Source organism: Lingula anatina, chromosome 1 (assembly GCF_051362555.1).
Source record: "Lingula anatina isolate TDL-2025a chromosome 1, LinAna3.0, whole genome shotgun sequence".
NCBI lineage: Eukaryota > Metazoa > Brachiopoda > Lingulata > Lingulida > Lingulidae > Lingula > Lingula anatina.
Window position 1 is genome coordinate 51,595,399 of NC_141767.1, and position 20,108 is coordinate 51,615,506.

The window sequence follows — 20,108 nt, forward strand, 5'->3', positions numbered from 1 at the left end:
TTGTACTTTCAGGCATATATCTTACCATGACAATGGCCATGACATCTTTGTCTATAGTTTTGACAGTGTTTGTTCTGCAGCTTCACCATGCTAGTCCTAATCAGAAACCTGTGCCAGAATGGGTGAAAAGAATTGTGTTTGGTGTGCTCGCTAGGATTACTGGAATGCGAGGCGCAATAACAACCACTGGACCGTACCATCTGCACGACGATATTGTTAAGGATGATGTTTGCCTTACAACTTTTTTAGAAAACGACAACAATGAAAATGCCACGTGTAATGGTGGGTTCCAGATTCAAGTTGACAGCGTTCATCATAACAATGCCAGCCAAGATCGTTTAAATCGTACCCACAGCATGAGAGGGAGCCTACGGCACCTTCACAACAATCACAATTCAGAAAATAAAGGGATGACATACGATAAAATCTCAAAACATCTCAAATTGTTAGTACAGAAGCAAGACTTCGAAGACCAGTACTTGGAAATTGTAAACGAATGGAGACTTGTAGCTTGTGTGATTGACCGCTTCTTATTTTGGACCTTTCTATTAATAACCACTGTGTCCACATTGACAATTCTGGTAATAGTGCCCATTGTGAAAAATTCAAGCTTTTGATTATTTAGAACGGATCACTGAGTTCAAAATACCTCTTGTAGGGCAAGAGATCCGTTGCGCTTCGTGAAGTGGACGCAGAGTGGAGCTGCAAGAATGAGCCTTCCAACACCAAGTGGCCTTTGCTTTCAAATTGGGCGCTCAAAGCGTCAGAATGTAAGTGTAGGACTGACCACGCCCACGTCGTTCCAAACGATCAGGTTGCTTGGTTGGATTAAAGTTGTCCAGTCATTGCACGGACCTCCTTGAAGATTGAATAAGATTTATCTTTTTCTGTGACAGTTTTTACTGAAAACATCACCTATAAAGTGTGCATCGCTAAATACCAATAAAGATGACAAAGAAAGGACGATATTTACCCATCTGACGTAAAAGCTATTCAACATATTCATTAACGACTGTATCATAAAACAAGGGTAACGAATAACCTGAATCACTTCGTGCATTTTTAATTTAATTACAAACACCGACTTAATTTGTTGTAAAGTGTCTATGCAATTCTAACCCTTTCTGTGACAGGATGGTCATGTGGAGAACGGGAATTTAAGTGTCAGAACATTTTACTGCATACAAAGTCAAATGTCTTCCTATCAGAATGACAGTTACATGTTCTGCTGTAAAAACTTGAAAATTTTGATGAACAGCAAAGGATATCAGACTTGTATTCCTACGATAAGAGTATTCACGTCCCAGGTGCTAGCTGTAGAGTATCACAAGATTCAAGCAAGCTTTATTTTATCCACTTTTGCCAGCAATAGCACAACAACAACAACTAAATACAATTTTAATGTATCGGATAATATATAATTATCTTACTCAGTTATGAAAAAAAAAAAGCATATCAGTTTGCACTGAACTAGCTAGTTGATGAAAGTTCTAAGAGGATTCAGTTTCTTTGAGGTGTTTTGCACCTCTGATAAAGATGATAAAAACAGTTCTTCTTTACATAATCCAGCATTAACAGAGCTACCCATGAAAGATTTTGCCACACTTCAAAGCATAGTATACAGGTTTGACATTAAAGTAATCGATTTTAATTTTTCTCAAAGAATCTCATGGTTTGTTGCACTTTTTCCATACTCTGCAATTGCTAGGGTATTTATCCTAAACAATGATGCAAAGACTGGATGTAATAATTCACTCTATTTATAGCCATGTAAGGAAAATGTGGCCATTAAACATCTTGTATAGTTTTTTTTCCTTTTCTTGTTTGAATGAAAGACAGTAAGTGCTAGAAAATTGTTGGTGGCCATGAGTATGTAAATAGTATTCTTTTGTGAAAACCACATGCTGTTTGTTTGAAATGTCTTTTTGAAAAACAAGAACTTACAGGGCTACATAATGCATTACAAAGCCTGAATGATAAAGTTGAAATTTGTTATCTTAGAAGTCTAATCCATTCATGGACTTTATTTTTTAGATTTCATTTATATATATGTAACTGGCCTTGACAGGATTCATGGTCAATTGGTAAGCTGGAAGACTCCAATGTCCAATGCACTTATAACATGAGTAAAGAAGGTTGTAAAAATGTACATAAAACAGGATTTTCTTTAGAAATAGTTTTTGAATATATTCAACTATTTTGGGGCTTCAATTTGTCTTAGAGATTGCAAAACAAATATCAAAATTTCAAAAACAGATGAATCTATTATCCTTACAAATTAGTCCAAATGTGTAAAGGACATTATGTTAGAAGATTATTACTTAAATCATAACCACACCCATGATAACTTTAGTTTGACATTTGTATTGGCTTTTGGATCTAGAGTTGAGAAGCCTGCAAAATGTTCAACTTTTATTTCATTTGGTTCTATGAACTTTTCAGGTTTGTCATAGACACGGAGGGCATTTGTCACAATAACTGAAATGCCCAGCTTATTGTGTCATTTTTTAAAAATTGTATTCTTGTACAGGTGTATATCTCTATTTTGAAGAGTTTTGTCTGGGTTTAACCGTGGCAAAATGTGTTTTCATGTTATCTTGGTCTTCCATATTCACAGACTGTGTGTTTAATACATTGTCAGTTTAAAAGGAGAGTGGTAGAGGTGATTTGAATTTTACTTTTGCTGTAGTGGCAGTAACACTTGTTTGCCAAGCATGGCAGGGTATAAGAGCTATTAACCTTATTTGACTTGGCATTATTTTTGTGAAATAACATGCTAGTTTGAGCCCAGAATTTTTTACCAGTAGCTTTTAAGTCTTTTAAGACATAAAACATGATTAAGTTAATTATGTTATAATTATGTCATAATTATGTTCAAACATAATTCAGGGTCAAAAAGGTAGCTGGTTCACAAGACAGAAATGTATCAGTCTGCCAATGGTTTTACAATTTTACTGCCACATTTTAATTTGTGTTCTTGTATGTTAGACACAGCTGTAAGCTTAAGGTTTTTTTTTATATTTTTCCTTTCTTTGTTAGAAAAAACTAAAAAAATTACTTAATTGGAGCCATGTTTTGGATTTGAGAGGTTTCCACTAATGCCTCAAATTCTGACATGTAAAAAACTACTCTTTAAAGAAATAACCCAATTTTTAAACTGCTTTTCAAACAGAACCACATTTGTGCTTCTTCAAGATCAAATGTATATTTCTACATATACATAATTACATAATGTTACTTGGCATTTTATCCAATAAAACAGCTGCTTTTTTAAGTTAATTTTTCTGTTGTCTTATTTCATTGTGGACTATTGTTTCATAAATACCAAATAAAAATAACAAAACAATACCTCAATCCACATTTTCATAGTAAAGCAGATTTTAAGTGTAATTTTAACCAAAATAATGAATTGATATTGGTACAGCTTATTAAATTGTACATACACATGAAGTATCAGGAATCTACAACATTAACAGTTTTGGATTTCTTTGACACAGAGGATACTGTGTCTTCAAACTGAAAGTCTGTGTCTTTCTCATGTAAACGCTTTCTAAATGAACTTTCACTAACATTGCCAGTCCTCCTGTCCTCTTTAAGGCCATTGCAATCAGATTTATCTGATTCATCAGGCATCAGTTCAGAAGTAGTCTGTAAACTGTTCTTCTGACTTTCTGTACTAGACTGAAGTTTCTGAGAAATGTCTACTACAGGAGTGACCTTCATAACTGCTGTTCCCCTGATAGTCTTCCTCGCTTCTACAAAAAATAAGTGAACATAGCATTGCTACAAACAAGGTAATTTTGATTTGTTTCTTATGAAAATTTTATGGTGTATGAGGAAACTTTTAACACATAATGAATATTTTTTGTTGCTAAATTTCAGTCCGTCAAACCCCTATTTTTCACTGCAAAGAAATGAAGTAAAAGAATATCACCCAAAACCAATAGAGTTCAGTGTTAAAGTGATGAACACCTACAGTGAACGTCAAATTAAAAGAAAGACACTGGTCTTACCTGCATGAAGGAGGACAGCTCTGCACCGTGAGGAGACTGCTTCCTTGGCTTGGGCTTCATTTAATCCAAACAAAATACCTCTAAAATCTCTGGTTAAGATTAACATATGCTTCACAGGAAATATACATATATATAATATATGTCAATTTGGATAAAAAATATGTTTAAATAAACCTAAAATGAATACTGGATTAATATATAAAATATAAAAATAAAAAGTCTATCATCTGAAAAATTATTCATGTTCTTTTTTTCATTCTTAATCCCTAATCATCCTATTATAGTATCACTATAGTACTCATCACTGTGAAGGATACAGATTTGCCACATCACTTGGTCCCCTGAGCTCCACAGCCTGTAATTTGAATGGAGTAGATTGTGTAATCTTAAAACATCTTACTTGATTAAATCTATTTCTATACTGAATAAAGTATAATATAGCTGTTGTATTTAAAAAATCTATAAAACAATCTGAGCAGTCATGGGGAAATAACAACTGTTACAACGAACCAGATGAAAAGTATGTAAGACATTTTCCCATGAAATAAAAAGTGTACGACTGATACCAAAATGTACATACACATTTTTGCCTTTTACAAAGTATTAAAGACATCTACTCACCCTTTCACATCCACTGCTTAGCACCACATTCTGAAAAGCAAAAAAGTAAGCCATGAAGTCATAAGCCTGACTGCAATGCATAGACCTATGAAACAATGACATTCTGCAGCACCCTCTAAGGCCCTATTCCCACAGACACCATCAGTCTACACAGATCGATCTAACTTCGCATGGACTCTCTGAGTGCAATCTGCTTTACTAAATGACACACCTCTTCTTGGTGTTAAGTAGAATAAAGCAGAGCTGGTGATTATATGAGTACATTGGAAACAAGAAGAGGCATGTCATTCAGTTAGGCTGATTGCACTCAGCGTGAGTCTCCAATGCTGTCCATGGGAATGGGGTCTAAGGTTCATGTAGACACATTAGTGACAGGATACTGTTATGTTATCCATTCAACAGATATGGATTGTGTAAAGTTTTAGAACAATGAAACCATTCATTTGATAACCATAGTATTTGGAATATCAGCCTGTAAAAAATTCTCTAAAGCCATGTAAATGGCAAGTTGCTGTAGTGTAATAGTGAAGAAATATTATCTTAGGAGGATTGTTCCCTGTATAGCGATTTCCCCCTTGAGCTTGATAAATTTTCCCTAATACTTTGTTACTGTCAATTGACTCGGTTTGCAGAAAATTGGTTTGTAGCATGTGTAGTATACAATCTCAAGTACAATGGATGTGTAGAATGTATAGTATCCATCACGTACAAAGGTTTGCTTACTGATGGGATACAGGAACCAATATATCTTATTTAAAGCAAATATAAATATCATATGAGTTGGCAGTGAGGATAAGACTACAGGGACAAGCAAAAAGTTCATAACAGTCTATCAAAATCTTTCTTTGGAGTCAACAGAGACTAATTTTATGCATAATGAAATGCACTGATTATCTGCCATGAGTTAAAGAAAAGTACCAAAAATGAAATCGCACTTTATCATCATTTGACAAAACAATAGTTAGCATAAAATATTGTTCAAACTGACCACCCTGAAGCTCACAAACGGCTGTTTCCTGGTTCTTAAAATGCAAGAAACAATAGAACTGTATAATATCATTTTGTATTTCTGGCCATGAAACAAAGCAATGGTAGACATTTGAGGACGCACTGACCTTACAATTATTGACCTACCAATGTTTGGTCTATGAACAACCAAACACAGAATAAATAAATTAAAAAAATATATTTTAACTGGATCCCATGACAACTGGTGAATAAGGTTATTATTTGCAGAATGAACCTTACCTTCCCTTTACATACAGTGAGTATTTTGATGGCATTCCTGATAGAGTGTTTCCTCAGAGTTGGATCTCGTATTGCAGGGGAATACGTAAGCTCAAAATGGATACCCATCTCCAGTGCCTTTAAATAACAGTATATATAAATGATTAGTGACTAATGTTCCTTTAGAGATACATAAGAAGAGAACATAGATACCTTGCAATTCACATAATCTACTTCAACTAGTTTTTTTTATACAACTCCAATAAATTTGACATGCCAAAGGATAAACTAAATTAACTTTTAGACTGCACCTTCTTCAAATTCCTGGTCCTAAACTTGACCCATTTATCCAGTTTGTGAAAGTTCACCAAATGATGTAGTAATGTATGATGTAATGCTGCTGTTTACCCAATAGCATAAATATTCAAATGAGGGTTGGCGAAAACGACCAAGGGTTATATGTGGCACAGAATGAAAACAGATAATATCTGTTCAAATATAATTTTTTCAGGAAGTATGAGACATTATCCTTTGGTACTTCTTTAAGTTATGCTACTTGAAACTACACGATGACATTTGGTCAGGATTAGTTGCAATGATTGACATATCAGCTCACTTCAAACGCATCTTTAAACAGAGCACTAAGTTTAAAAAATTTTTAATGCCACCTGTCATTTCTTCTGTCCATAATAAATTTTACTTAGCATTTAAAAATCATCATGTCAGGGTCTTATTCTTAAATATGAACATTTTAAATGTCAACTCAATTTAAAAGAAAAAAACTTATTCTTCGACTTATCTGAATCTCTCTTCAAAATTTGTCATTCAGTATGATATTTTCATCTATACCTATAATTTTTTACTGAAATCAATTAATACCTCGAAAATATATCTTTTTTAGTACCTTATTTATAGATGGTCTTTTTATTTTGAATGGTATCTTCTCAGTCATATCAAAGGTAATGATGTCCACATCATCAGATGTGCAGCAATTCTAAAGAACAAATAGCACAACAGCACAGTATAGATTTCTCAAACATACATCAATTTAAGTCAAAACATTTTACACAAGTCAATCAATGAATTTTTAGTTCCTAATGATGACAATTCTTTAAAAAGAAAGCAGTTTGTCTCTTTAATTAAAAAAAAAATATTGAGACTCCATTCGAGTCCAAAGACTACACATTGCACTTACATGGAATAATTTCTCTGTCGTGGGTTGTACAGCAGTTATATCATAACCTTTGAGCTCCTTCTGCTTGGTCTGCAATTTGAGAAAAAAGTAAATGACTAAAATTTCTCAAAATTAACTGTGTAATGCAGAAAAATATATCATTCTCAAATAGAACTGAATAAAACAGCTGAACTTCACCTTTTTTGACTGCAAAACAGTCAAAGAGCACAACCCCATGGATAAATTCAGCACCTACAATACGTAATTCGTTACTCACTAGACCATGCATCTGTGCAGCATCAGTTATCACTGTGGTAAACCTTGTACACTGCTGGATGTTCTTGTATCTCTAAAAAACAGAAAATTTGGAAATATCACAAATAATGCAGCGTTTGACACTCGCACTCGCCAGCACGCCAAATGCGAGTAAAAATCAAATCTGGCATGTGAAATGTATGATGCAAGTCGCCATTTTGGCGAGTATATTTATGTCAACTTTCTATATTAAGTGTATCGGCAAAATTTAGACTCAATAAAAGTCCGATTGACATGCCAAAATTTAAGGGGAAGTTCAGGGAATTCCCCTAACTGATACTGTTAAAAACTGTTGACAATTGTAACAGGATGAAAAATTTTTGAGTAAATAAATTTCAAGCTCTCATCTCCTGTTTCAAATCCAACACACTATGATATCTTGAAAAACTCTCACTTACTTATCAGCAAATATGAATAATAAATAAATCCTAAATCCTTGTCAACATATGTTTGACAGAAACTGACCTTTTTAAATTCTTTCCATATATGCTCTGGTATCTTTATTTCTGATGCCTCTGGAACAGGTACTGTCTGAAATTATTTCAAAATTTTGAAATCAGACATAAAATAAGTTATGTAACGTGCCAAATATTTACTATCAAAAAAAAAAAAAAAAAAAGATTATGATGCACAGCATGCAGTCTTTTTGCTAAACCAATTACATAAAAACCTTTTTCCCTACAAGAATTAAACACATAAGGTTGTTGGCAACCCTGACATAACATTTATCATGAAGCCATTTAAAGTGAGCATAAGACTTACATTTATTTGAATCTTAACATACTGTAGATAATAGTGTAGGCATGCACAATGTTGAATTTGAAATGCATCAATATTTTAAATACCTTCTCTTGTCCCTTCTTCTTTTTCTTTGTATAAAATTCAGGTATGAAGTTGTTCATGACAATAACTTCATATCCCACTGGAAAAAATTGAAAAATAATAAAAACTAGATATTACAATGTAAACCAATCAATCAAGCCAAATAGAAGAACAAAGAAATAAGCATGCTTATCTATGGAATTTCTTTATTTCAATGCATATTAAAGAAATTGGTTAAAGTTTTAGTTTAATTGCTTGGTATCCTCCATAAAGTAAATCTGGCAGATAAGAAATTTATGCCTGCTGTAAGTGGATCTGTTCAATCCTAAAAGATCTTGGCTCTCCACAGAGCATACAACCCAAGCTGTGTGGCACTCGAGATAGCATCAAAATGATCAGGACTACCATAACTTGGTATTTACTCCCTGTTTCATCCATTTTATGCAGAGTGCTTAGCAACGAAACAATTTTTATTATTATTATTTTTTTTGGTAAGACCTGTTCACAGGACCTTGATCTAAAGCTGCAAAGGTCAGCATACTACTAGCATACACACTGCTTCGCAACTTAACAGAATGTAATTTAACCTTTTTTCAAGCATGTAAAGATAAAGCCAAATGCACTGGAGGAGAGGGTAGATGGTTGATGATGCAGCACTCATCAAATGCTTTTCAAAATTCCAGTGATAAACGAACAGTGATAAGTGTCCATGTGACACGGAGGGCCGTAATTGATAACTTGCGAGTCATTGAGAAAATATATACTAATTAACCATATATAGATTCATACGAGTACGAATAAAAAAAATAAAACTAACAAGACAATGCCATTTTAACCCTGTCTTCAACATTATTGCCCGAATTTTTATCGCATAAAATGTTTAGCTCGCACGGGTGCGCCATCTTTAATTCAAAGTTCCTTCGATAGACGGCGTTTGGATTATTCCAGTTGTAAAAAAAACTTTCATAACAGTTAATAAAGACACCTAAATATCATATATTATATTTCTCTGAATATCTTTCAACTTCTGTAAATAACTACATTCGGAAAATGCTAATCTCTAAATTTCGAGATGTGAGCATGTGACGTCATATATTTCCCCATCAGTTTTTCCGGTGTACTATTTCTTCCCAAAATATTTACAGATCTCTCAAAATTTTAAAGCAATCATGACATCTGTGGAATCTTCCATGGAGATAAGTGTCGTGGGTGAAGATCAACAAGAGAGAAAGAAGGTAATTCTGAAAATATATAACGTACAATGGGCGTTAGACGGAAGAATTTGTCACTCCGCCATTTTAGGTTTTCTCTGAGACCCATTTGTCTTTTTGCGTTTGCATTTTGGAAAGCTGTTAACACACCCCAGTGTGCATGTCCAATCCAATTTTGGCCTCTTTAGATGTAAAATTAACATGTTTCTTGCACGATTTGTACGAAAATTCTTAATTTTCACATAAGTAACATTTTCATTCATGTTTTATCCCGTAATCAGGCAAATGTTGTTTGTTGATAACAAGGGTAAATTTCCTGACTCAGTGACACTAGAAATTTGAAATTCAGGTTTAACTGTGTATTCAGTAAAAAAAGGCACCCCTATCATGATCTTGAAATTGAATGATTTCTCATTTCAAGCCCTGATAAGTTAAAACTAGATATTACAAAAAAAAAAAAAAAAAAAAAAAATGAACTTTCATTTTCACGTTTGTAGTTGTAGCTGAGAGAAAAAGCTTTTACACACACATCAGAAATTGCTAAAGCTGTTATGGTTATCAAGACGGTGGTAGTCAGTCAATTAAGCCAAAATTTGCAATGCTTTCTTTTAATAAACCACTAAACAATTTGCTTCATTTCAACTTCCTTATCCTTCATTAATAGCAAGGAGACTGGCATTCATTCCTTATTTATGTATATGTATATTGTATTTGAAATCATTTGGAAATGTGGTATGTATCCTTTGTTGTGGACTATCAAATTGACAAAATATGTAATCAAGATCTCATTAGGAAAGATAACTGGATTTTAGTAACATGGATTTGAAATGTCATGATAGATAACAAAAGTTGATGTCATAGGGCTCACTCTGGAGTTGATGTCATAGGGCTCACTCTGGATGGCAACTCTTTCTGGACATTTACCGTGTATTTCTCTTGAGTACAAAATAAATTTTATTAGATTAAAGAAAATATAGCATGAATGGATGTTTTTCACTTACACAAGTATGGAATGTTTGTCTGTAACTTCATTCCAAGATTGTATAGGAAACAAAACTGATGAAGATTCAAAATTACATTCTTTGTAGTCGTGTTAGAGATTCATTACAGATAATGATTCATTGTAAATTCAAAATATTACCTAGGACTCAATACCAAAAGAAACTATTGTTCTATGTAGATCTATCCAACTCCACAAGGACTCTTGCTGAATGCAGTCAGATTATAAAGTTAACATGCCTCCTATTGCTTCTCATGTATTCTTATAATCACCAGTTTTTAATATTCTACTCAGTGCCAGGATGATGTGTGCTAATCTGTTAATCATATTATACTAAGCGAGAGTCCCTGCTAAGTTGGATCGATCTATGTAGAACCAGAATAGTTTTAATATAGCCTGACTTTAATTGTTGCGTGGTTGCTACACATATACGTAGTTAAAATGTTAGCCAACTTAATGCCCAGGTTCTATGCAAAATGTCAGACATTCTGAAATGAGCAGTCAGTGTTAGGAGCCATTTTGTTGATCATGTGACCACTTTCATTTGCATTTAGAATGCATTGATGGTGTTTGAGAGTATGAAATTTTTTCAGTTGTGCTAAGTGAATTGAATTTTTTTTGGAACAACTGAGCTGTGTTATTGTTCAGACAGTGTTACAACTAAATAAGAAATGATATGAATAAAAGTTATCTATTAGCAGTAGATTTTTACAATGATAGTGTTGTGTACAGTCATCTTGTATTACTTTGAATTGTGTGTGCAACTTCTCTGCCCTGCAATTGAGTCAATTTCTCATATGCAGCAATTTAAATATAATTGTAAAATGGCTGCAGTTCAAAAAAAGTTGGTTGGTCCTTATCAAAAAGACAGTTATAAACAGTTAACACTATCACTTGTGTTTGTGGTTGTCTAGGACCACATATATTTGGTAGAAAATGGAAAATAATTGATTATATTTGCTTACATATGTGTCAAAATTTAAAATCAATAATGCTTACTGACTGCTTGGGCTGCCTAACCTGCCTGTTGTGTCATGTAACAGTCATGAGACAGGAGATTTCACTCAAGTTGATGATATCCCAGCTGCAGCTCAGTTTATCAGGATTGGAGGGTTGCATGCTTACATGAGATAATGATAATAAAATGAGTTTTAATGTTTGAAATCTCAATATTTTGTTGTATTATTTTAAACTTGTGTGTTGCAATGTGATATGTTGTTTGAAAGCTGTCCAGTCCTAAGAACTTAATAGTTTGTTGACCCAGCATGCATGTTTATGTTTTAGGCAGACTCGCACCTTTAGTACGTTTATCAAGAAGTGGATAGTAAATATCACGTTTTCTTTGACCTAGGCCTATTAAAAAAATTGCCAATCATCCTCTCAGGATTTTAAACAATATTTGAGGTTCATTGTTTAAATATTAACAGATGCAGCATTTATTCTACCACTACCAGGATATGATATAAGCTGCTAAAGCCTAAAGGCTGAACTCTGAAAGGGCAATGCTGGAAGTAGGTTGACATTTTGTATATATGTAAACTGTATGGAAGGTTTGATACAAAGCCAGAGCTTATTAATTAGTTATCAAGATATGTGGTGTTATTTCCAAAGCTCATTGAAATGGTTAAAGGGATAACAACTGTTCATATGATATCTATGTTTCACAATAAATACATTGTAAACACCTCATAGAAATATACTAAATTCTATTTTACCACCAAAACAATGGTTAATGCAATTATTGTGGAATTTGTGTTTGCCATGACATCATGTGGCCTCCATAGATGGCTTCACTTTTTAGTAATCTCTTAAGAGAATATTATAAAAAAAAAACTCTTTAGAAAAAAACTACGGACTAACTTTGAATGTGGGAATGGATTTTTATGTACAGACACAGATGTGTCTGTACATATAGCCATCATCTGCGTCTGTCGTCGCCGTCGTCGCCGTGCACTTTTACCGATAACACGATAAGTGGAATACTGTTTTTTCTTTTGGCTTGAAACTTACAGAACTGATAAATATTCATAATACGCAGGTCAAGTTTGAAAATCAGCATGATCGGGTCACTTTTAGGGAATTTATGCTGTTTTTTCACTTTTTTCAGCATATATGCAGCCCCGATAACACGATAAGTGGAAAACCATTTTACCTTTTGGCTTGAAACTTACAGAACTGATGAATATTCATAATACGCAGGTTAAGTTCGAAAATCAGTGTGATTGGGTCATTTTTAGTGAATTTAGGCTGTTTTTTAATTTTTTTCAGCATATATGCAGCACCGATAACACAATAAATGGAAAACCATTAAACCTTTTGGCTTGAAATTTACAGAACTGATGAATATTCAAAATAGGCAGGTCAAGTTCGAAAATCAGCATGATCGAGCCACTTTTATGGAAGTTAAGCTGTTTTTTCACTTTTTTCAGCATTTTTGCAACACCGATAACATGATAAATGAAAAACTGTTTTACCCTTTGACTTGTTTCTGTTGGAAGACCATCAAAAGTGGAGGATGGATCAACAAAGATACTTTGGAATACTGTCAGAAAATATCTCTTGATCTGCTCCTGTAATTGACCATGTTACCTGTTGTGCATGTTTAAAAATCAGTGTTAACTGACTGTGTTATTATAAGCATTATTTATTATTGCATCAAAATTGACAAAATGACCTATTTTGCATCTTTATTTTCTGTTTTTTGTCTGTACATTTGACAGCTTTGCTGCCTTGTTTAATCATTGGTAAGAATGAGAAAATTGTCCATTAGGTAAATCCTTTTTTTAGCCAAAATGAACAGTTGTTATCTCTTAAACAAAAAAAAAAAAGATAAAAGGACAACTTGATTAATTGAATATAAACAGCATGATTATTCAATATTGTATCAGAAAACTGAAATCCAGGCAGATTTAAAATCCCCCTAGGTAAGATTGAGATTTCAATCTTGCCTATTTACATAACTGAATTTTGGATAAAGAATTATCATGGTGTTGTATGTAACTGCCAGTAAATGAGGAGGTAAATCATACAGTACGAATATTATGTTCTTAGTGTATAGCACCACTGAATGTGTTGAAGTAATTGCCTTTTGTTGCTTTTAGGTACATTAAGGACATATAAATCCAGTACCATATTTATATAGCTTATTATTTGTCATTTAGTTTTCTCATGAGAAGCATATTGCATTTATTTTATTTTATTTTGTCAGATGATTGAACATAATATGAAAATATAAACATTAATTTTTGGTTGATATCTTTGAAAGTATGCTGTTGGCATATTGCCTGCTGCTTACAACTTTTCCACCATTGTGCACCAGCTGTGAAGTGTGACATTTTTGATAATTGTTCTGAAGGAAAGTTGACCTCGGGGTTTTCTGTGGATTAATGGCCCCTGTGCTCCTCTAATCATCTGTCTCCAATACAAATCCACACACATACACACACCCAGCCCAATAAACTAGCAAGTTTTGAATGATTGTGACAGTGAAATAAAGACACGGATTTACTCCCTTTGTGCCGATGGCTGCTATTATAGTTGAAACATAAAATGAATGTAACATGTGGAAGTAGACATTCATATGCACAACAGCTGCACATGTCTGAATCTCAGATTGAATCACTTTCTCTTGTAAATTTGGTAGAGACTTGTGGTGTATTTAAGGTGAGGAATGTCAGTATTGTTTTTAAGAATCAGTAAAAGTCCTTTTACTGCTAATGAGACCTTTATGGAAGGGTCACATCAACATATTACTTTAAGCTAGAAGGTTCTAGCTTGGATGACAACTGGCTTCTCAATATAATTGTTCCATTGAATGATAAGAGAGGCCAAACAATGCTGGATCTTTTGTACTTTGTTGCCACTATAATGTGGGAGTTTTTGACAGTGGTTTTTCATTTGATTTATTTCAGGTGGAAAGTGTGGAGGCAGTGGCAAGCACAAGCAAAACTGAAGTTTATGAACCTTCAGAAGAATATAAAAAACAAAGGGACCCCTGTGTGGAAAATTTTCAGACATGGAGTGAAATGGACCAAGTTGACTTTGTAGAACATCTACTTTCACTTATGTGTCACTATCAGCATGGTCAAGTCAATACTTTTCTTAAGCCCATGTTACAAAGAGATTTTATTTCTGCATTACCAGGTAATCTTAATACCGTCATCCACTTGCCACAATCACTCATGAATGATAATTTACTTAGCATTGGCATTGAAAACATGAGGTATTTTGCAGCAAGTAATAAACCATGTTGTAAGTTTCAGAGATACGTATATAGCTTCACGTAAAGTTGAAAGAGCTTGCTAATGTCTGCTATATGTGCACATTGCCTCAGCCCTTTAAATATATTAATGCAAATACTTTTCAAATGTGTTTCAGCTAAAGGTTTGGATCACATAGCAGAGACTATCCTGTCCTACCTTGATTTTAAATCACTCTGTTCAGCAGAGTTAGTTTGTAAGGAATGGTACCGTGTGATAGCAGATGGCATGCTGTGGAAGAAACTAATAGAGCGCATGGTACGCACAGATGCCCTATGGAAGGGACTGGCAGAGAGGAGGGGCTGGTAAGAAGTTATGTTATGTAACCATGTTCTCAAAGACACCTGTATGAATTAGAAGAGCACTACTTAAATGCAGAGTTGTAGTATATGTTTACTTATTTGAGAATTTAATTGTTCAGACATTAATCATTTTGTTGGGCTGCTTACAGCTTATAAGTGAAGCTTGTAACGAAGTTATCACTGAGCAGTGCATGGCCAAGCGTACAATTTTATTTTTTCTGTCCCAATTTCCTTTTTATGAAGCCCCAGCCATGTGACAGGCCTGTTGAACATTGACATCTCTCATAATATATTTTGTGCAGTAATCCCAGTTATTATTCTCTGCAGTTGATCACCATATATATATACAAAAAAGTGATAAACCGTGTTTGGCAGCTTAACTGCTTAATCTGCTTTGTCCGGACTCCTGAACTATACCATATGTTCTATGCCATGTAAGATAAAAACTATTTTTGTCATGATATCAGAAACATGCTGCTGATATGCATACGAAACATGTTCTTTTTAGATATTGGCCAGTATTATGACCAAACCTTTCTGATAAATGTTATCATCCATTTTAGGGGACAGTATTTGTTCAAGCCCAAGCCAGGGGAGCCACCAAAAAATCACAAATTCTACAGACAGTTGTACCCACAGATTATTGCAGATATAGAGGTACCAATGTCTAATACAACAATTCATAATGTTAATGCAATCATCTTGGATAAATATTTAAAAGACTGATAAGAGATGGTGATAGGAAATATATGGAGCCATGGGTTTTTCATGATGTATTTGCTTTAATGATAATTTTTGTATGAAAAAATTTCTGATGCATACCAATCATTTTGTTTTTAGAGGATCGAAAATAACTGGAGAACTGGTCGACACACACTCCAACGCATCCACTGCCGTAGTGAAACCAGCAAAGGGGTTTACTGTTTGCAATATGACGATCAAAAAATAATTAGTGGTTTGCGAGATAATACGATAAAGGTGAGTATTTCATGTGAAAAAAAGAGAAAGTTTTTAAGCAACAAAAAAGGAAATGAATGTTATAGAGATTAGCAGGCATGAAGCACTTGAAGATCTAGTAGAGAATAGGCAATCACCTGCTAATACATTGAACCTTTTCAGATATGGGACAGAAATACATTAGAGTGTACTCAAGTATTGACAGCACACACAGGTTCAGTCCTATGTCTTCAGTATGATGAAAGAATCATCATCTCTGGCTCTAGTGATTCCACTGTCAGGTATGTGTGATTGCATGTTTTTATTTTTTGTGATACTTTATTTTTTCGCCCTCTCTCTCTTTTCATCATAAAAAAAAAACAAAAACGAAGGCTAGAAGCATAAGTTTTGATAGAATTTTAACAAGTGCAATATTTGAAATTCGTCTGTTTAGTTTAATATTTGTATATTTATTATATAGTGGCTGAAATGCTGAATTTTTTTTTGTGACAGGGTCTGGGACATTAAAACAGCAGAAATGACAAACACACTAATTCACCATTGTGAGGCTGTGCTCCATTTACGGTTTGCAGATGGAATAATGGTGACATGCTCAAAGGTATTTTTAGTATTTTTGTCATATTTTATATAAAAGAGCTACATTTTGGCTTGAAGAACTATGTTTTGAACTAAACTGCCAGCAGCATGTAGTTTTCACCATAGTGAACATGCCTCCTAAAATACTAAATCTATGTTTAGGAACAATAAAGGCTCAGATTGTTTAGATTTTTTACTTAAACTTTATTCAATTTGCAACAGTCAGTGCAATCTTTATTCCTTTGTTTTTATGGAAATACAATTTCAGCTCTGAATGTTTTTATAATATTGCTGAATTTCTAGATTTTTGTCTCATATTGTTTTGTTACAGGATCGTTCCATTGCTGTGTGGGACATGCAGTCTCCATCAGAAATTAATTTGAGAAGAGTGTTGGTGGGTCACAGAGCTGCAGTCAATGTTGTAGACTTTGATGACAAATACATTGTTTCTGCATCTGGTGACAGAACAATTAAGGTATGCATTTCCTACATAATGGTGACATTTCTTTAAGCTAGTACTATAAACAATGTAGATTCAACATTTTGACTGAGAACTTAGACCCCATTTCCAGAGATTAGATCGATCTACTTTAGATCGACCTAACTCCCTGGGGGTTCAGGCTAAATAGCTGTCAGCCGGGCGTTAATTACCCCCTTTCAGCTTGTAGTAGGCGGGACGGATATTTAGGCCGGATTATCTGACAGTAATCTAGTGAGACTCCCTGCAGGGATAGATCGATCTAAAAGCTCTGGGAATACAGCCTTAGAAATAGAGTAAATATAGGTCATATTGGAATGAAATATAGACCATTAAAACGTATGGTTGCTCCCCCAAGTGGCAGGTATTACTCTGTACCTGTAAGCATTTTGATTATTAGTCGCTACACAACAAAGATAAGTTGATATTTTATCTTAGAAACTGGCTGCTCAGTTCAAAATCAGGACTGTCACAGTTAAGATTAATGAAAAATATTGAGATTTCTGTCACTTCATTAAGTTTATAGTTTAAAATGTGTCAGGTTAAGTTGGTTAAAAATGTGTCAGAAATGTGGACTGGTGGCATGTTAAAAAATGAATATATATGAAATCTGATAGTTTGGTTTGATAAAACAGGTCTGGAATACGTCCACATGTGAATTTGTCCGCACATTGAATGGCCACAAGAGAGGCATAGCATGTCTGCAATACAGAGACAGGCTTGTAGTCAGTGGGAGTTCAGATAATACTATTAGGTAAGAAAGGTTATTAGCATGTAAAAAATAATTATGTTTAGATATAGTAAGAGTGGTGAAGATGTGAATTATCCTGAAGATGTATTTTTTACTTTGCTGGACTTTCTTCTTGTGATTTTATCTTTGAGAAAATAGAAAATTCTAAAGATGATAGGTGAGATATGTTGACATTTGGTTTATTTTATTCAGGCTGTGGGACATAGAATGTGGTGCTTGCCTTAGAGTTCTTGAGGGTCATGAAGAACTAGTCAGATGTATCAGATTTGACAATAAAAGGATAGTCAGTGGAGCCTATGATGGGTAAGTTAACATGTCTTATAAGATGCATTACTGCAACATTTAGACACACTGTGATTTTAAGAGTTAAAGGATTATAAAAAAGCAGTGGGTCACATGTTTTATAAATTACTTGTTAAGCTTATTCTTTCAGTTCAGTATTTTTAATGCATCAAAGGCTCCCTCACAAAATGAGTAAATTAATTTGTGATTTTGGTTGTAGAAAAATCAAGGTCTGGGACCTTGCAGCAGCACTAGATCCAAGGGCACCAGCTGGAACATTGTGTTTAAGAACATTAGTTGTAAGTATCAACTTTGTGTATTAAAATGTTATTATTTATTTATTTTTGTTGAAAAGAAAATAGAATTGCATTCACAACTTTTGAGTTACCTATTCAGTATAATTTAGACATAACTTGCTGCACTTATCTCTTTTTCTTTTACTGCAGGAACATTCAGGCCGAGTATTTAGACTTCAGTTTGACGAGTTCCAAATTGTTAGCAGCTCACATGATGACACTATACTTATTTGGGACTTCCTAAATGTACCAGTGTCAGAAACCTCAAGCCGATCTCCTTCAAGGTCTTACACTTATGTGTCAAAGTGAAGTTGAAGAAATGATAAAGAAATCTTCGATTTGAAGAAAGAAACAAATGTGGAAAGATTTGTGTTGTGTGAGTGTACCGTATAATTAACACAGTGGAGGTGTCAAACATTAAACATATTGTTTACATTTCATATGTCATACCTGGAAAAAACTCTGATCATTCCCATTGCTCTTGTGAAGATAGATTCAGAAAGATGGATTCAGGAAAACCAACAAAACTGATGTTGTCCCCTGGATGTTGCATTGGTTGTATAGCATGGCTTTTCATCGTTGTCATCATTCACTTCTCATCAATGTTTGCCCATGTATTATACTGCATCAGATGTATATAAAAACAATTTTGTCCAGTAGCTGATAATGAGATAAACAAACAAAGGACAAACTTTGGCCAATAGTTTATTGGTAAAGGTATCAGTGAGCTTTTGTAATGTTCCAACAGTTAAACATATAGAGAATGTGCTTGTATATTGAGGCCATTACTATATTCTGTCCAATTCCGAATGTGTGTTAGACTGGGAAATCTCAGGATGCACAGTACGTCTTTATCCTGTCAGGTTGGTTAGAACATCCTTGTAGTTATTATTATAGTAATCAGTCAACATATTTGAAACAGTATGTTAATTAGTATTATAAGTGCAATTGTCATGTACTGCAAATCTTGAATATGTACTGACAGCTGTTTGTTGGCAGTAAAGATATTTGATTTCTTCACATTTAGGTGTAGCATTATTTGTATTTATAATAAATGGAAATTTCTTGATTCTTATATATTTTTGACACTTCATTTAAAAGATTTGTAGTAACTGTGTAAGTGTTGCATTGTTGCTTTTACCAGCTCCACATACTGGTCATCTGTTTAACTTTTCATTGTATAAAATCTTGTCCAATATTGTCCAATCTAAGGTGCAAGCTTTCAGCTGCTGGAACAGATTGTTATTCTGTTGAATAAAATGTGATATAAAATTCGTGTTGTTTTAATGTAGTAACAATATTTATTTTTATGTACAGATACAGATGTGTCTATACATATTGCCATCACCTGCGTCTGTCGTGGTTGCCGTGCACTTTCAGCGTAAACATGATAAGTGGAAGACGGTTTTACCTTTTGGCTTTGTTTACAGAGCTGATGAATGTTCATAAAATGCATGTCAAGTTCCAAAGGGCAAACCGATACGCCTGTTGTCATGAAACTCACGGGCGTAATCAACCTTACTTAAATGCAGGTCAAGTTTGAAAATCAGCATGATCGGGCCATTATTTTAGAAGTCATGCTGTTTTCTCACTTTTCATCATATATGCAACACTGTAAACACATTTCAAGGAAAACCAATAGGCTTATTGACAAGAAACTTACAGGAGTGCTTAATCTTACTAAATACAGGTCGAGTTCAAAAATAAGCTTGATTGGTTCAGTTTTGATGCGGTTATGCCTTGTTTTGTTTATAAGTGCTCCTACCTCAGATTAAAATTTTTAGGCACGTTTACAGTCTCATTATTGAACTAATTAGATATGTA

At 34.0% G+C, this 20,108-nt stretch overlaps 3 protein-coding genes across 12 annotated transcripts in view; 2 read left to right on the top strand and 1 right to left on the bottom strand.

Moving 5' to 3' along the window:
* LOC106160803 (neuronal acetylcholine receptor subunit alpha-3) overlaps window positions 1–3,279 on the top strand; it is a 39,898-nt gene extending 36,619 nt beyond the window's left edge. For all 6 annotated transcript variants that reach the window (XM_086999257.1, XM_086999253.1, XM_086999255.1 and 3 more), the window contains one exon: window positions 13–3,279. In XM_086999257.1, the coding sequence (XP_086855383.1) occupies window positions 13–617 (605 nt within the window). In that variant the 3' untranslated portion in view covers window positions 618–3,279. The remainder of the gene's footprint in view (window positions 1–12) is intronic.
* Window positions 3,180–9,113, bottom strand: LOC106160804 (ribonuclease P protein subunit p30). Of its 4 annotated transcripts, XM_086999258.1 has the most exons (12): window positions 8,990–9,085; window positions 8,428–8,623; window positions 8,196–8,272; window positions 7,816–7,881; window positions 7,313–7,384; window positions 7,057–7,125; window positions 6,766–6,855; window positions 5,883–5,999; window positions 4,635–4,664; window positions 4,331–4,368; window positions 4,014–4,093; window positions 3,180–3,755 (listed from the first exon to the last, which is right to left on the bottom strand). In XM_086999258.1, coding segments are annotated over exons 2-12 (942 nt in total). In that variant the 5' UTR covers window positions 8,429–8,623; window positions 8,990–9,085; the 3' UTR covers window positions 3,180–3,453. The 4 variants fall into 4 exon arrangements, with proteins under 4 accessions (XP_086855384.1, XP_013393013.1, XP_086855386.1 ...); XM_013537559.2 differs by lacking the exon at window positions 8,428–8,623 and having other exon boundaries at window positions 8,990–9,113; XM_086999260.1 differs by lacking the exons at window positions 8,428–8,623; window positions 8,990–9,085 and adding an exon at window positions 8,760–8,980.
* A 115-nt stretch (window positions 9,114–9,228) lies between these two features.
* LOC106160796 (F-box/WD repeat-containing protein 1A) lies at window positions 9,229–19,556 on the top strand. 2 transcript variants are annotated; one of them, XM_013537544.2, is made up of 12 exons: window positions 9,229–9,407; window positions 14,295–14,526; window positions 14,761–14,947; window positions 15,508–15,601; window positions 15,785–15,922; window positions 16,064–16,182; window positions 16,394–16,499; window positions 16,809–16,952; window positions 17,591–17,709; window positions 17,899–18,009; window positions 18,209–18,287; window positions 18,432–19,556. In XM_013537544.2, the coding sequence occupies exons 1-12, from the start codon at window positions 9,342–9,344 to the stop codon at window positions 18,591–18,593; spliced, it is 1,557 nt and encodes a 518-aa protein (XP_013392998.1). In that variant the 5' UTR covers window positions 9,229–9,341; the 3' UTR covers window positions 18,594–19,556. The 2 variants fall into 2 exon arrangements, with proteins under 2 accessions (XP_013392998.1, XP_013392999.1); XM_013537545.2 differs by having other exon boundaries at window positions 18,435–19,556.
* Window positions 19,557–20,108: the final 552 nt, after the last annotated feature.

Bases quoted from the DNA above. Each gene is read 5' to 3' on its own strand.
- LOC106160796 (XM_013537544.2), top strand. From the start codon at position 9,342: ATGACATCTGTGGAATCTTCCATGGAGATAAGTGTCGTGGGTGAAGAT. The intron at 15,602-15,784 runs GTACCAATGTCT...TTTTGTTTTTAG, and splicing joins AGATTATTGCAGATATAGAG to AGGATCGAAAATAACTGGAG. The intron at 16,953-17,590 runs GTATGCATTTCC...TTGATAAAACAG, and splicing joins CTGGTGACAGAACAATTAAG to GTCTGGAATACGTCCACATG.
- LOC106160804 (XM_013537559.2), bottom strand. From the start codon at position 9,074: ATGGCGCACCCGTGCGAGCTAAACATTTTATGCGATAAAAATTCGGGC. The intron at 8,273-8,989 runs GTTAGTTTTATT...AATTTTTTCCAG, and splicing joins GGTTAAAATGGCATTGTCTT to TGGGATATGAAGTTATTGTC. The intron at 6,000-6,765 runs GTACTAAAAAAG...TGTTATTTAAAG, and splicing joins AAAGACCATCTATAAATAAG to GCACTGGAGATGGGTATCCA.